We start from the raw sequence: 14,568 nt of genomic DNA on the forward strand, positions 1-14,568 counted from the left end.
GCTTCTTTGAATCATGGGAAAGCTCTCCCCAGTTTTCTCGTCTTATTGCCATAGCAACAACCATCTTGAAGGAAAAGCAAAAAGAGAGCAAAGATGGCGGACTTACCGAACGTGGGAGAAGATAGTCCTAAAAGAACGCGGGTATTCGTGAATCATGTGGATTTATTCACTGGTAAAAATATCAGCAAGGTAAGGAAGATGACAAAGATAAACTCATTCCAATAGCTGGAAGAACGGGAATCACTTTCTAAGTCTTGACAGCAAAATCAACTTGTGTTAATTCCGACTTAAGCTTGGTTTTATTTTGGTTAAAATAAAAGCACCTAAGTCTATACAGCACTTCCTTTGATCATTTTTCTTACTTCAATTTCAGGTGAACATGTTTATCGTTTAGGGCTTTCTGCAAACATTGTTCAACTGATGACCAACTTGTCAGCTTAATATATAAAACTTAGTTCATCTGCACAAGTTAAGCTGTATTTCAATAACATTTTTCTTTCCTTTTCCAAGATATTAGCATCCTCTGTTGTCGGTGCTACAGCAGAGGAAGATGAAGGCAACGATGATGAGTCCCAAGCTAGTGGACAGCCTCAAATTCCAAAGGAAAATTGTTATGAAGTAGTTGGTACCTTGCAAGATCCAACTCAACGCAAACCTGAATGGGTTGAGGACGTGTTTGAGGTGTGTGCTTTAGGTTTTACAGTAAATCTCTGTAAGGTTTACAGTAAGATCTCTGTAAACCGATTTCTTTCTTTTTGTGTGCAATTCTTCCCATCTTTAAGCCGGGGGGGGGGGGGGGGGGGAAGGTATTCCCAGAAAAATCAGGTAGAGGTGTGCGGCTCGCTTCCCAAAACCCTTACCCTATTTATGACAAAAATCAGCAATATTCCCTACCCAATTTATGACCTAACCAAAAATTCAAAACCCTATTTGTGACATAGCCCTCAAATCAAAACCCTGTTTCAGACCTGCGCTATAATTAGTTCCCTAGTTCAGACCAATGTTAAATTACCGTAAACATAATATTATTTGTGAAGGGCCTTTGTTGATTTTCTTTTCCATAATGATGAAAAAGTGGCTTCCTTTTAAAAACATACCCATATCAAGGCACGAGTGCAAAAACCATACCCTATTTATGACCAAAATGGCCAAAATCAGCTAAAATCGATACCCTATTTATGACCAAAACAGCTGAAAAACCATACCCTTTGGGGCCGCACATACCTATATAGCCCATATTAGGCAGTATCCTCCGGGTCTTTAAGAGAAGCACTTCAAAGAGAACCCTGTCATGATTGTGACTGGTCATTATATGGGTTTGAAATTTTGTTTTCAAGCAACAGCCAACAAAAGACATGACACAGATCTCTGTAGACATATGCCATCAGTATGGTTGAGCTCTACTGAATGCTTGGATGCAAGAATGTACTTCCTTATATAAAATTTTACATGTAACATATTTTATATTGTACTTTTCAATTGGAATGCATTTACTTTGAAATACCTTTGATTTTGATTTGACCGTTGCTCATGCTCAAACTTGACAGTAACATTTTGAAGACGTCAAAAGGTTGTTGTACCCTTCGCTTATTTTCATATTGAAGAGTGACTGAGTGGTCAGCACGTTGTACTCTCAATTCAGTGATCCTGGGTTTAAGGTCCTCTGACCACTACCTGGATTTGTTTCACTGTAGCCCCAAGTTCAAATCCTCACCCATGCTTGTAAATAGCCAACTGATTTGCCTCTGGCCAGTTGGGATTCTTAACAAAGGTTTGTTCAATTTGAATTATTTGTTCAGCTGTTTGCTTGGCCCCACTAGCCTTTGTGCTATAAATTCTGCCAAGAGCAAATTAAGGTTTTTTGAACTGCCCTTGGTTTATTTTCATATTGAATTTCACTCATTCACAATCAAAAACCAAAGGAAAACAAACTGCAACTTAAAGTTATTTTCTTCTGCAGTACACAACTAAAGAGGATCTCCTTCCTCATTTACTGGAGTGTGATATTATTGTGTATGACATCACTGGTAGTCCTGATCAAGTTGATGAAGCTACATGGGCAGTTTCTGGTAAGTTCATGCTCAAAATGTTGTAAATTTTCTCACTAACTTCTATACGTTTGATGTAAATTAGACCAGTTAAGACAACACTCTAGATGATTTAATTGTAATATTGATCAATCTTGGAATAATTCAAAAGTCAAAATAATATATAAATAATGGTGAGGTAAAGTCTGCATACAAGCCAAGTGGCTCATCAGGCCAGAGCTTATCCTGGTTTCTCTAGCATAAAATGAATAGCAGTAATTCTACCCCTGCCCCCCCGCCCCCCCCCCCCTCCGATGGGATGCTAGTCCATCGCAGGGTTACCCCCAACGTTAGATTCGTGGTACCCATTTAGACACTTGGGTGGAGAGAGGCACTGTGAGAGTAAAGTGTCTTGCCTAAAAACACAACACAATGTCCCTTGTCAGGGTTCCAACCCTGACCGCTCAGTTCAAAGACAAGCGCACTAACCACGAGGCCACCATGCCTCCCACTAAAATAATAATTTATTATTGATACTTATTAACTAAAATAATTGCTGTTGATCCATCTGTAGAGTGATAAATGTGAAAGGTAATAAACAGAACCTCAGTAATACATCAAAATTATAATAACTTGACATCTAATGATCATACACAATAATTCCCTAAGTATAATTTTTCAAGTACATTATAACATACTCATGTAATATTTTTTATTAGCCCTTCATGCAGAGCTGGAGAATTTCAAGACAATGAAGGTGTTCATCTGTCTATCCACTGTAATGACGTGGGCAAGAAGCAAGCCACTTGATCCTGTAAGTTTATACCCTGGTTCATTTTAATTTACAGCACTGACAAAACATGAAAACTTGAATCCTTTGTATCCACTGCTTGTGTTAGAGCTGAGAATTCAAATGCTGACCAACATAATTATAGCCTTTGCAATGCAAACATACAAGAGATGTAGTAAATAATTAACTGGAAAAATTCTAAATTAATGATTGGGCTATAACTGACTTAACCCATTAACATGTGAAGATTTTTGGTGAAAATGCAGTTTTTGACATTTTTGACATTTTCTGGTCAGTTATGAGATGAATTTAGCTCCAAACTGCTCAAAACGGTGAAATATTGAGACAGGAAATTTTTACCACGGAGTAGCCAAGTGTACATGTAGTTGAGGGAGATTTTCCTCTGAGTCTTTTACTTTAATTTTTAACCATTTTTGTGCAATCCCCATATTTCAAGCTCAATTCACCCAATCACTCTGACCTGGGTGTCACTGGTAAGGTCTTTTCCTTCTGCTGAACTTAAGTATAAGCGATGCCAATTTTAGTCAAAGGTGATGATGTCAGAATTGGAACAAAGGTCAACACTCCTCATGACTGGTTACAGCCAGCACAGGAGCCAAAGGTTTAAAGTCAAAAAACATGTTTAAAAGCATTGTTTGATTTTTTCAAATAGGATGATCCAGAGATTTCCTTCACTGAAGATGACTACCGCCGTAGAAGAGCTCATCCTAACTTCAAATCACACATCAGTGCCGAGAAGCTTGTCATCAAGCATGGAAAAACAAACAAGGCTAAGTTCATTACCTATGTTGTTGCCTCAGGGTTAACATATGGATCAGGAGAAGAGATATTTCACTTCCTCTTCAAGACGGCATGGCACGGACAGGCTCCAGCATTGCAGTGTTTCGGGAATGGCCAGAACATTGTCCCAGCCATCCACATCAAGGACCTTGCAGCAGTGATCGTGAACATCTGTGATCAGAATCCTAAAGTTCGCTACCTAGTGGCAGTGGATGATTCTAAGAACACCCTTGAAGAAATTGTCAAGGTATAATGTCCTATTTTGGAATTTATAAAAACACTTGATCTGGGTTGCTGGAATTGTCAGTATTACCAGACAGAGTATACTGAAATATCTTAACTTCTAAATTCTATGGTTCCTTGTTCAGGTTGTAAGTTTACATCTTGGAAATGGAAAAGTCAAGAACATCACTAAAGAAGAAGCATTGCTTATAAAAGAGCTTGAGGTATTATTATTGATGATTATGTACATTTTATTTATACTCTTTGTTTGTATTCAGAGGTACAGAGTTGAGTTAGAGCCTTTTCATCATAAAGTTATGTTATATTCTTGAGCTAGACTTTTTTTGATACAAATTTCAATGAATTTGTTCATAGCAAGCTGACTTTGACATGCTCTTGGTCAACCTGAGAATGGATGCTACATACATCAAGGAAGGTATGAACATCTCCTGGGTGTCAGAGGTAAGAACTGGTCAGATTAAATCAAAGGATATTTAGTTAGAATACAATTGACAGTTTAATTTATTTAGTTTCTGTTTTTCATCCCCAATCGTTTGTTATCTGAACTTATCTTACAGTGAAAATTTTGCCCTATGATTGTAGTGCAGCTTTCTTTATGCATGTTGCTTACTATGGAAACAAGCCTTCTGTTAGTCGATCAACAAAATTCTTATGGGGGTGTTGTAATTTCCAAGTGAGATGCAATTTTCATATTAATATGAGTATTACCGAAATTTTATTGATAAAAATTAATGTTACAGTATTTTTGAATGACAACCTCTAGGCTGGCCTTACAGAGAACATAGATCAAGTCATAAAAGAGTACAAAGAAACAAGAGGCTTACTGGTAAGATTTGCAATATGTCAGTGTTAATTCTTGCGTTGTTTATGGATTCATGAACTATTTGGAGTAGCTTTCATCACTAAATACTGACTGATGTTACATGTTAGAGCATGGTCGAATGGTTAGCGCACCAGACTTGAAATCTGGAGGTCTCTGGTTTAAGTCCTGCTCTGACCACTCAGCTGGAGTTGTTTCTCGGTAGACCCTGGTTCAACTTCTCAGTCATGTTTGTAAATAGCCAACTGGTCTGTCTCCTGCCAGTTGGGATTTTTAAACCTATTATGTGTAGTTGATGTGTTTGTTTCTTTCTGTTTAAGTGATATGCCTGTGAACTAGCAAGGGAGTACATTGACCACAATAAACAACAACAAAAACAACAATGTAACATCTTTCTGATTACTACATAGCTCTCAAAGCCTCACACATTGAGCAAGACACTTTTGCAAATGGATGCGATCTTATGCTCCCATGCTAAAACAATATTGTTTCTCACACATTTCAATTTTTTATTGAACAGCCAGTTGCCCATAAAATAATATGTTTTATGAATGCTTAAAACATGGTCATGTTGCCCCTGAGTTGAGAAAGCACATGTAAGATGCGTTGAACAAGTTTTCACAGTTTTCCTAGGGAGCAAGCCCTCAGATCGTGTAGGGAAGGAAATAGGGAAGAGGTTTCTGATTCTCACTGGTTCTTGACACACCATCTTGAAAGACTTGAGACTATTATTTTCAACAGGACATTATTTTGTGTTCTTACAAAACTCTTCATTTATAATCGTTTTTGTCCAGCCACTTAGAGCCTGCATTTTGGGCCCACCTGCCTCTGGTAAAACACTTGTCATCAAACAACTCTGTGATCACTACAAACTTCATCACATCAAAATTCAAGACGTCATTGATGAAGCTGTGGAAAAACTGGTACGTTTTTATTAATTTGCAGGATAAAATACAATATTGTACATTGGGAAGAGGGATTTAGGTTTTGGAGTGATGAACTTAATAATTGCTGAAACTAAATAAACTACAGTACATCATAACCAAACCTTCAATCAGGGGTTCTTTTTGGGGTGAATGAGAGAAGATGAAGAAGCTTCTGAAACCTTGCAGTGAAATCACTTCAGTCACAATTCGAATTTGTCACTCACTTGAATTCTCGAATTTTGTCGCCTATATAGTTTGTTGTGGAGGTGCAGTGGCCTCATGGTTAGTGCATTCATCTCTGGGTTGAGCAGTCCTAGTTTGAGCCCTGCGATGGACTAGCATCCCATCCAGGGGGGAGTAGAATTTAATACTCCTAGTTGCTTCATGTTACAGAAACTGGAGATAAGTGGCGGCCTGATTGGCCTCTTGGCTCGTATGCAGACTTTTTTATATAGTTTGTAACTGCGCCGACTACAGAACATGGAATCAATGCTAGTAAAGCGTGAAAGCCTACAATGAATGGATACCACAACTCAGGCTCCTGTCACTGGCCTTGAAGTCAATACAATCACAGAACTGAAAGAACGACCCCACAAGCTCATGTAGCTTTAATACTCATCGTTTTAAAATAAAGGTTATCTTATCTTATCTCTTATCTTAACTGAAAGAAAGGTTCTTGTCTTTATATCCTTGCCCATTGTACATGTTTTCTAATTTAAAACTTCTTCCCATTTTCCACCAGGGCAATAACCCTTTTAAAGTAGTATGAACTCATTAAGGTACCACTGATCAAACACTTTATTGATGGAGTTTTAATTATTTTTAGCAACGCAGTGCTGCTCGCGCAGAAGCTGAGGGTGATGATGAAGATGATCTGAAGGCACAAGAAGATCAAGAATTCCTTGAAACACTACAGGACAGCAAGGATAGAAACAGCGGTAACAATGCTATGCATTTTCTCTTTTTCTCGCAGTTGTCTTCACAAAGCACCTAATACATGTCAGTGTCCCCTCTCTAGTAAGCGCCCTTCTTCGAGCGAACTAATTTATTAGGTATTGTTATGAAGTAGTTTTGATGTCTGTTTTTTTTTTCCCTCAGGCCGTTATGAAGATCAGTACATTATCCGGTTTTACAAGGACAAGTTACATTCCATGCCTTGTCAAAATCAGGTAGAAGGATTCAAGTTTTTATTTGGGCTACATCACTTGCAACAAATTTCGGACGTTTAATTTTTGGGACGCTTTTTATCTCATTTCGGTCAAATTTCTGAAAACGATTTCGGTCACTTTGCTGAAACAAACTAAAGTAAATTTACGGCTACAAAACACGAATTGGAATAACATTAAGAGATGATAGTTTTACAGCAACCTCAACTGAGGTTTCACGAATACACCAGCGAGAAAATATCACAGATTGATGATTCTATCAAGACGTCACGTACATGTATGTCAAGTGGTGTCTAGCCTGCAGAACAGGCGGATTAGCGGGGCAGAGAGCGAAACGCGACACACGCGCGCGGAGCGCGACCACGAGCGCGAGCGCGTCTCGCTCACTGCCCCGCTAATCCGCCTGTTCTGCAGGCTGAGTGGTGTCTCAACTAGAGTTTGCTCCATAAAGCCCGGCATAAAGGAAACTAAGAGCTTTGGAGCTGCTTCAAAGTTTTATACTGTACTTTTCTTGGTTGACAATTTGTCAGTCTTATGCTCCAGTGTTTTTAATGGATGTAGGTAGCGCTGTGTTGCCTTTACCTAATTTCATAGGCAGTCTCTCGCTTTATGTCTTTTTACTTATTTCAAAGGTTTCAATGACCACAAACCTATTAAACAGTCAGGCAATTACTCGTCCTCTGTTTGTTTGTTCGTTTAGTCTGGGCTAGACTATCAAAGAAATTTGTTGATCTTGAAATTGTGAATCAAAACTATATTTAGGATCATAAACGGTAGTTTTGCTTTGGAATTAACAGGTGATCCTTTGTTGTTTTTTTAGGGTTTTATTTTAGATGGATATCCAAAAACATACGAACAAGCAAAAGAACTGTTTGCAGGTATATTACAATAATTCTATAACCTAGATTGATAGAGTACTGCGTTCTTTTGACCATCGGTTTTGATTTTTCACGGTTTTGCTTTTGCCACTCTCCCAATATAATGCTCCATGTGACTCTGTTATTTCACAATATTGAGGGATTATTTTGCTGTTAAACGTTTTAAATTCGGTAGAAAACTGCTGTAATTTTTCAATTTGTTTTTCTTTCAGCTGAAGAGGGAGAGGAAGGTGACGAGGATTCGCCGTTAAGCTACGACAAACTTATTATGCCAGGTGAAAATAAAATTCAAGGTTTTTTGTCCCGCCATATTCCCCCAGTTTCAAGGCGCGAAGTAGAAACTGCTTTTGGGCGTGTCAAATAATTGCCGTTAAATTTTGAATTCTAGAATATGTATGAATTCTGAGCTTAATTTACCAAGAAAAAGATATGATTGTTGAAATTTGAGGGATGTAGCTTTGCTAAAAACAGGAATAGTCGCGGTCGGGCTCAGCAAATCGTCTTCATGTGTCTGTAAAACCCTGTCAAAGTTCGATTGAAAATGTACAAGCAAATATTCAATGAAAAGTTAAACTGCGGCTGCATACTTCATAATACAGCCAAGGAAATTATTTGACGAGAGCTCGCGATTTTTCCGTACAAGCACTGTATGTCACCTGTTTTCTGGGTCCGACAGTGTGACAAACTTGTTCTCTCTGCTGAATTTCACATTTCTAGTGCTTTTCCGTACTAAGCAGTAATTAAGCTGAGTTTGTGTTGTCATTACAGAGGTGGTAGCGTCACTAGAAGCACCGGACGAATTTCTTAAGAACAGAGTCATGAACTTACCTGAAAGTGTGGTCGCTGGAACGCACAACACAGAGGAAGGTAAGGCTTGTCATGTTAAAACGTTCCCTGTTTTTCAAACTGTTTTTTCTTTCCCCTGGGACTGACGAAGTAGCGTCTTTAAGTGAAGCTTCCAATCTAACGCTCTGTTTACATGTTTCCAGGTTTGACGAGACGGTTGGCTGAGTTTCGTGCTATTAATACTGAAGATGAGACAGTCCTGAATTATTTCGATGAACTGGAAATACATCCCGACCACATTGGTGAGTAAATGAACAAAAATGATGGCATATGTTATGAAGGTTATAAAATAAATAAAGTAAATCTTGGTCTACGCAGGAATTTCTGAGATTAAAAATTTTTCAAAACGCGACGTTTCAGGCGGTTTTACTGCCCTTCTGGCATCGTAGTTTCAGCTCAATGTGGCGAAATTTGTTTCAGAAAGACTGTTACGAAACTGATTACAAATTTTGCGGAAGATGTTTATAAGTCATTTTGACACAAGGTACTCGGGGAAAAAAATTCCAATCCTTCCCAGGACCAAAATGGACTAGACTCTCAATTTAAGCGTTTTTCGCAAAAAATTTTAGTGCTGAAAAAATAAATGGTTAATTTATTAGAAGAAATGTGAAACAACTTTATGCAGTTCCTGGTGCAGGTTAATATAAAGTTCAAAGTCCAATGTTTTGCGCCTTAAATTTATTGCAGCGCCCGTCTAGATTGGTTCTTATGAGTTGGTATTCATTGCTAACAGATTAATGTAATTCTTCACCAGATATAACTCACGATAAAACCAGGAAAATGACCAAAATAGTGGAACAAATCAAAAAGCTGATGGGATCACCCAGAAATTACGGTAAGTGTAGAACATAAAGGCTGTCACGACCTCGAATGAAACTTTTATCAACGACACTAATCGAATCCTGAATTCCCCTGTGAATGTTCCTTCGTTCTAGTCAGTTTGAAAAATTGGTAAGGAGAGTTAGAACTATCCACTTTGTTCAACTTGTAGAAATATTGGATTTAAAACCTTGAAAGTCATGTTCGCCATTTTTTTTTTTTTTTTTTTTCATGTTTCTTCTACAATGCATTGGGTGTGTGCTCGGGCTCAAGGCTTTTGTTATTATTTAAATAAATAAATAAATAAATAAATAAATAAATATACATTTATATAGCGCCATTTTCCACTAATTGTCCATGGCGCTTTACAATACTTTAAAATTTGTTATTATTTGTTATTGTTAAGTCCCATATCCCTCCTCTCTTCTTCTAGATACTAGAAAAAGCGTCGAAGTTGAAGCAGTGCCGTAAGAATCTATAATGTTGCCACCATGTTGTATACAGAATTTCATTTTATTTATTTGCTTTTCAATCAGGTCCTACACCGGAAGAGTTGGCGGAAATGGAAAGAATTGAAACTGAAAAACGAGTACGTTGTGATTTTAATGCTCTAAAATCTTTTTGCGCTAATATGTAAAGTAAACTATCTCACCCTCTAAAGATTTGAGAGATGGCAATGTTTTCGTGGAAAAAGACGATGGCTCTCAGGTTTTTCCCGCCAAAAATGATTTGGTTCACACGTGAGGAGCTACCACGTGTTATCCCATGTCTTTTCCCGCCAGAACTACATACTTGATCGCATGCTCACTTCTCTAATATTGGAAGACCTAAGTTTTCTTATCATGACTCCTACAGCTGCTATATAAACCTCGCTTTTTTGTTACAGCTTGAAAAAGAAAGGAAAGCAAGAGAAGAGCGGGAGAAACGAGATGCCGAGGAAGCCGCTGAGCGACAACGAAGAGAAGAAGAATGGGTAAGACGAAACCACGGGAACTCAATCGCGCGCGCGTTTTCTGTCAGCTCTCACCAAAATTTTGGCACCTTCATTTTAGCGTTGTCAGCTCTCGAGAGTCGACAAAAACCTGTTGGAGTTTGCGAACAAACAGAAGGGAGAGGTCGAATTCACGTCAATAGCAGTTTTCATTTGATCACGTCAAAGTTGGGATGACTAACAATGGGGAAAATGAAAACCGTTGTCGGTCTATTTTCGCCATTGTGCTTAGCCCCAACTTTTTTAGTTCCTGTCATCCACGGGGGAGGGAATCTCCCTTGTAGAAAGGACGGGATGCCCATCGGAAATTATTTTGTGGGCGTGACTTGAAAAATGTTTTTTCACCCCAAGGAGGTACCAATTCGTAAACAACACATTAACTGAAATCGACGTTATTCGGCTCAATACCCTAAAAGGTACCGCGAAAACTCCCGCTGTGGACCTTTTGAGGCTGAATACCCTAAGGGTTGCCAAACCCGCTTTTTTAGCCCCTAAACGGCACGGCGAGCACACCGTCCTCTCGTCCAGGAGCCAGTGCTTTGTTTTAAGATAGTTTTGCTGTGCCTTCTTTTTCTAGCGTGTGCGATTGTCGGAGGTCAAACGCCAAGAGCAAGAGTTGTTAGAAAATCAGTCCATTCCATTGAGGAACTATCTCATGAAGCACGTTATGCCGACACTTGCGCAAGGCCTTATAGAGTGCTGTAAAATGCGCCCTGATGATCCAGTTGATTTTGTGGTAAGCTCTTATTGGTAAAGTTCGATATACACTTGGGGACGTGTTGAAGAGGCATTATTTGTCCCCACGATCTGTTTGAATTTGAGTCATAAGGTCGAGAAGCAGATTTGAATTTCAAGAAAACAAGTTTTTAAAATTAGAGCAGTTTTCACTTGAGTGTGGAAAGTAATTTGCATGCGTTTTGGTTTTGCGTTACCAAAAGATAAGCGGTTGGCTTAAAAAATCTGACGCCACTTTTTTCATCCAATCAGAAGTTCAACTTTGTGATTGGCTAGAGTGATTGCTTTGTTTTTACGACATTCAATTGAAAACTGATGACTACGATTTCAAGAAACAAACTAACAAATTAGATCCACTTGGCGAGAGAATTTAGTGCTAACTCTGAGGTTGCTTTTAAGGCACGTGTCAGCAGTTTAATGCTTTTGTTTTCCTTCCTTTGTCAGGCGGAGTATCTCTTCAAGAACAACCCACAGATCGATTGAATAAGTTACGTAATAATTGTACAGTTGAATGACAGTCACTGAGGAAACATGTTAGCCTTCTGACGTTTTATGAACATACCACGCTGATTTTAGTTTAGTCGTGTAAAATTAACCGTAGAAAATGTGATGAGCAATTGTCTTGTTAAGTTACACGTTCTATTGTTGTAAATAAATCTTGAATATTAAAGTTGGTCAGCTTGTATAATCTTTCCCTTGATATTAAACTGATTCCTTGAGATTACAGTTCACAAGAAAATATAGCATGACATAGACTCACAGAAAAACAGGAGAAACTGTTCTCCACGGGGGAAAATGGGTACGGCCACATGAAGTCTAGCTGCTGCTATCATGCATGGCATTAAGCATAACTGGGTCTTACCTTCTTAACCCGTTTTTTTTGACAGCGACTTAGTTCGCATCTTCTTGAGCCAACCGCGTACAGCGTTCGCTACCAAACACTGTTTGATGCAACTTGTTTCGGGCTAGTCTGAGAGAGTTGCGTGGCAGGATTTTCTTTTAGGTGTCACTTGACGGGAGAGAATGAGCGCATTTGTAATCAATGACAAAAGCTATGATGTATGTAAAATAGAGGGGTTATTCAACCGAGTGTCGTAAAACCAAAACCAAAGTATAACAATACAGTGAACCAATCAAAACTCGAATTAAATACTACATGCAGCTGTCGCTAAGCGCGGGAAAACGTGTACGAATAGCCACGATTAGTTTTGGGTTTTTCAGTCTGATTGGATGAAAAAGTGGCGCGAGTTTTTTAAGCCAATCGCGTAGCTTGGTAGCGCAACACCAAGTACTTTTCGACACTCAACTGAAAACCCTGAATATGATTATAGAAATGTTTTAGTTATGGGTAAGTTATGTGACTCTCAGTGATTGCCACTCAAGTCAAAACCGCCCTATATGATTAAAATGTGTAAATGATTGATTAGTTATGCATCACTTCCAATGATCGCCAAGGGGATAACAAAATAAAAGTAAACAATAGAACAAATGAAAGAAGAGATTAATAACAACAGTAAGAGAAAATAGTAGTCTGTCATTAGCACAAGCTTGGTGGTTTTTCCGAAGAAACTTCACTTCTTTAAGACTTTTAGTGTGGATAAGTACGGTCTGGTTCCGGTACAAAGCCGAGCAGAACTTGGAAATAACACTTACTGGGAACGAAACGAGGAAATATATTGTGGAAGCATGTGCAACCATAAACTTACTGAACTATCGTAGAACGAAGAGTCAAGCATCTTTGAGTACGAGCTAATTTAACTTTCAGGCTGCACCAAAACAATCTAGTCGTAACGCCATGGAAATCAGTGATTTTAAATCGCTTGCTGCGGTCGAAGGAGCAGAAAATTATCAAGAGGCAGCCATCATTCTGGAGGGACCACCGATTGAAATCTTCGCCCAACGCGCTGCTCCTACAGTAGTAATGAAACCGCTGCGACAGAAGCAGGGTAGGTTTTACTTTGAATGTAAAACTAACACAGGCGGGTATATGCAGCTGGGATGGGCGGATGCGAGCTTCAGAGCCGTCGCTGATGAAGGAAAGGGTTGTGGCGACGATGCGCATTCATGGGCATACGATGGTATGAGACGTTTGAAGTGGCACAACAACATGAAGGAACAATATGGACGACAGTGGAAAGCGGGAGATATAATTAGCCTGGCTGTCAATTTAGAGGACAAAGAAGTGAGCTTTGGCTTAAATGGCGACTGGGAGGGTGAAATGGGGTGCGCTTTCTCTGGAGTTACATTCGAGGGAGCTGTTTACCCATGCATGTCCCTCATGAGAGGAGAGAGGGTGCAAATCAACCTAGGGACCGAAACGAACCCCTTCGTTTACCCCCCTCCAGAAGGGTTCCTTCCTTTGACAGTGACGCATCCAGTTGTTAACCTGGAGAATGAATACAACAGGTTTTCGAGCTTTGCGCACGTGGTACAGATGGGGCTCGCAGAGAGTAGCTTTACTGTATCCTTCCCCGGTGAGATCATGGTGACAATGATGAGACGAGGACTTGAATATGAGGGCAAAAAGAATGCGCTCATTCATGCAGGTTACGAGGAAACGCTTAAGAAATGGCTCGAAGCGAGAGAGACAATCGAAGCCAATTTAGGCCGCTCTGGCTTGACAAAAGACGAGATTTTCGCCGTTATTTGTTACACGCTTGAAAAACCACCGGTTTATCGCCATTTCAACGGCGACACAAGAAAAGGATATACCGGTGATGGCATGGATTTTCCAATTTTATCATACCTGCTACGAGAGGCGTGCAGAAAAATCCTCGCCGCCACGCCCAAAGAAAATCGGACAAGAATTGTTTACAGGGGTGTCACTGTTAAATTTGCCGCCGAACCTGGCCAGATAGTCCGGTTTGGTTCGTACACTTCGACTACAGGGAATATTTCAGTGGCAGAAGATTTCCAGAAAAATTCAACAGGGAGTCAATTCGTTATTGTTACCAAAATTGGAGCATCGATTAAAATGTTGTCCGCTTATCCTGAGGAGGACGAAGTTCTTCTTCCGCCTTATGAGGTGTACAAGGTTCACAGAGTAGAGGAAGCGCCTTCCAGAATTTACTTAACGAGTTGTTTCGATGACTCGTTTGTCGAGAAGTATGTTGTCGACGGCAATGCGGTTGGTGAAGCAGAGGCACTCGTGAAAAAGTTGACAGAATAGTGAAAAAGACTTCCTTCGTTGCCATTAACACTTACGTGTTAGGGGTTCTTGTAATACTATATTCAATTACCATTATACCGTAAACTGTTGCTTATAAAACCTGGTCTTATACAATTTCGTAAGGGGTTTTGAATGGTGGGGGGGGGGGGGGGGGAGGGCGGGAGAGGGGGCTTTTATCCTGGGGGCTTAGAAGCGGAATGAAAAAAAAAACATGTGAAGATGAGCTACAGCAGTGTTGATCGAAATACGTTTTTCATATCCTGGTTTCTAGTTAAACTTTAAAACATCATAATAAATCGAATTCAATTCATTTTAAACTGGAGGGGGGCTTATATCCAGGGGAAGCTTATAATCGGA

General features: G+C 39.5%; 2 protein-coding genes across 2 annotated transcripts; both read left to right on the top strand.

The window, feature by feature from the left end:
• Positions 1–39: 39 nt before the first annotated feature.
• LOC110056685 (adenylate kinase 7-like) lies at positions 40–11,730 on the top strand. Its single transcript, XM_089291327.1, has 20 exons — positions 40–189; positions 511–681; positions 1,961–2,069; positions 2,747–2,841; positions 3,491–3,865; positions 3,987–4,064; positions 4,216–4,302; positions 4,625–4,687; positions 5,476–5,604; positions 6,434–6,545; positions 6,706–6,776; positions 7,594–7,651; positions 7,864–7,926; positions 8,420–8,518; positions 8,641–8,739; positions 9,252–9,332; positions 9,853–9,905; positions 10,203–10,289; positions 10,885–11,043; positions 11,487–11,730. The coding sequence occupies exons 1-20, from the start codon at positions 94–96 to the stop codon at positions 11,523–11,525; spliced, it is 2,124 nt and encodes a 707-aa protein (XP_089147453.1). The 5' UTR covers positions 40–93; the 3' UTR covers positions 11,526–11,730.
• A 64-nt stretch (positions 11,731–11,794) lies between these two features.
• Positions 11,795–14,322, top strand: LOC110056758 (uncharacterized). The gene has a single exon (XM_020763285.2). It carries the CDS (start codon positions 12,838–12,840, stop codon positions 14,209–14,211), a length of 1,374 nt encoding a protein of 457 aa, XP_020618944.2. The 5' UTR covers positions 11,795–12,837; the 3' UTR covers positions 14,212–14,322.
• Positions 14,323–14,568: the final 246 nt, after the last annotated feature.

Source organism: Orbicella faveolata, unplaced genomic scaffold (genome assembly GCF_042242905.1).
Source record: "Orbicella faveolata isolate gen_17 unplaced genomic scaffold, um_ofav_v1 contig_24, whole genome shotgun sequence".
Taxonomy (NCBI): Eukaryota; Metazoa; Cnidaria; class Anthozoa; order Scleractinia; family Merulinidae; genus Orbicella; species Orbicella faveolata.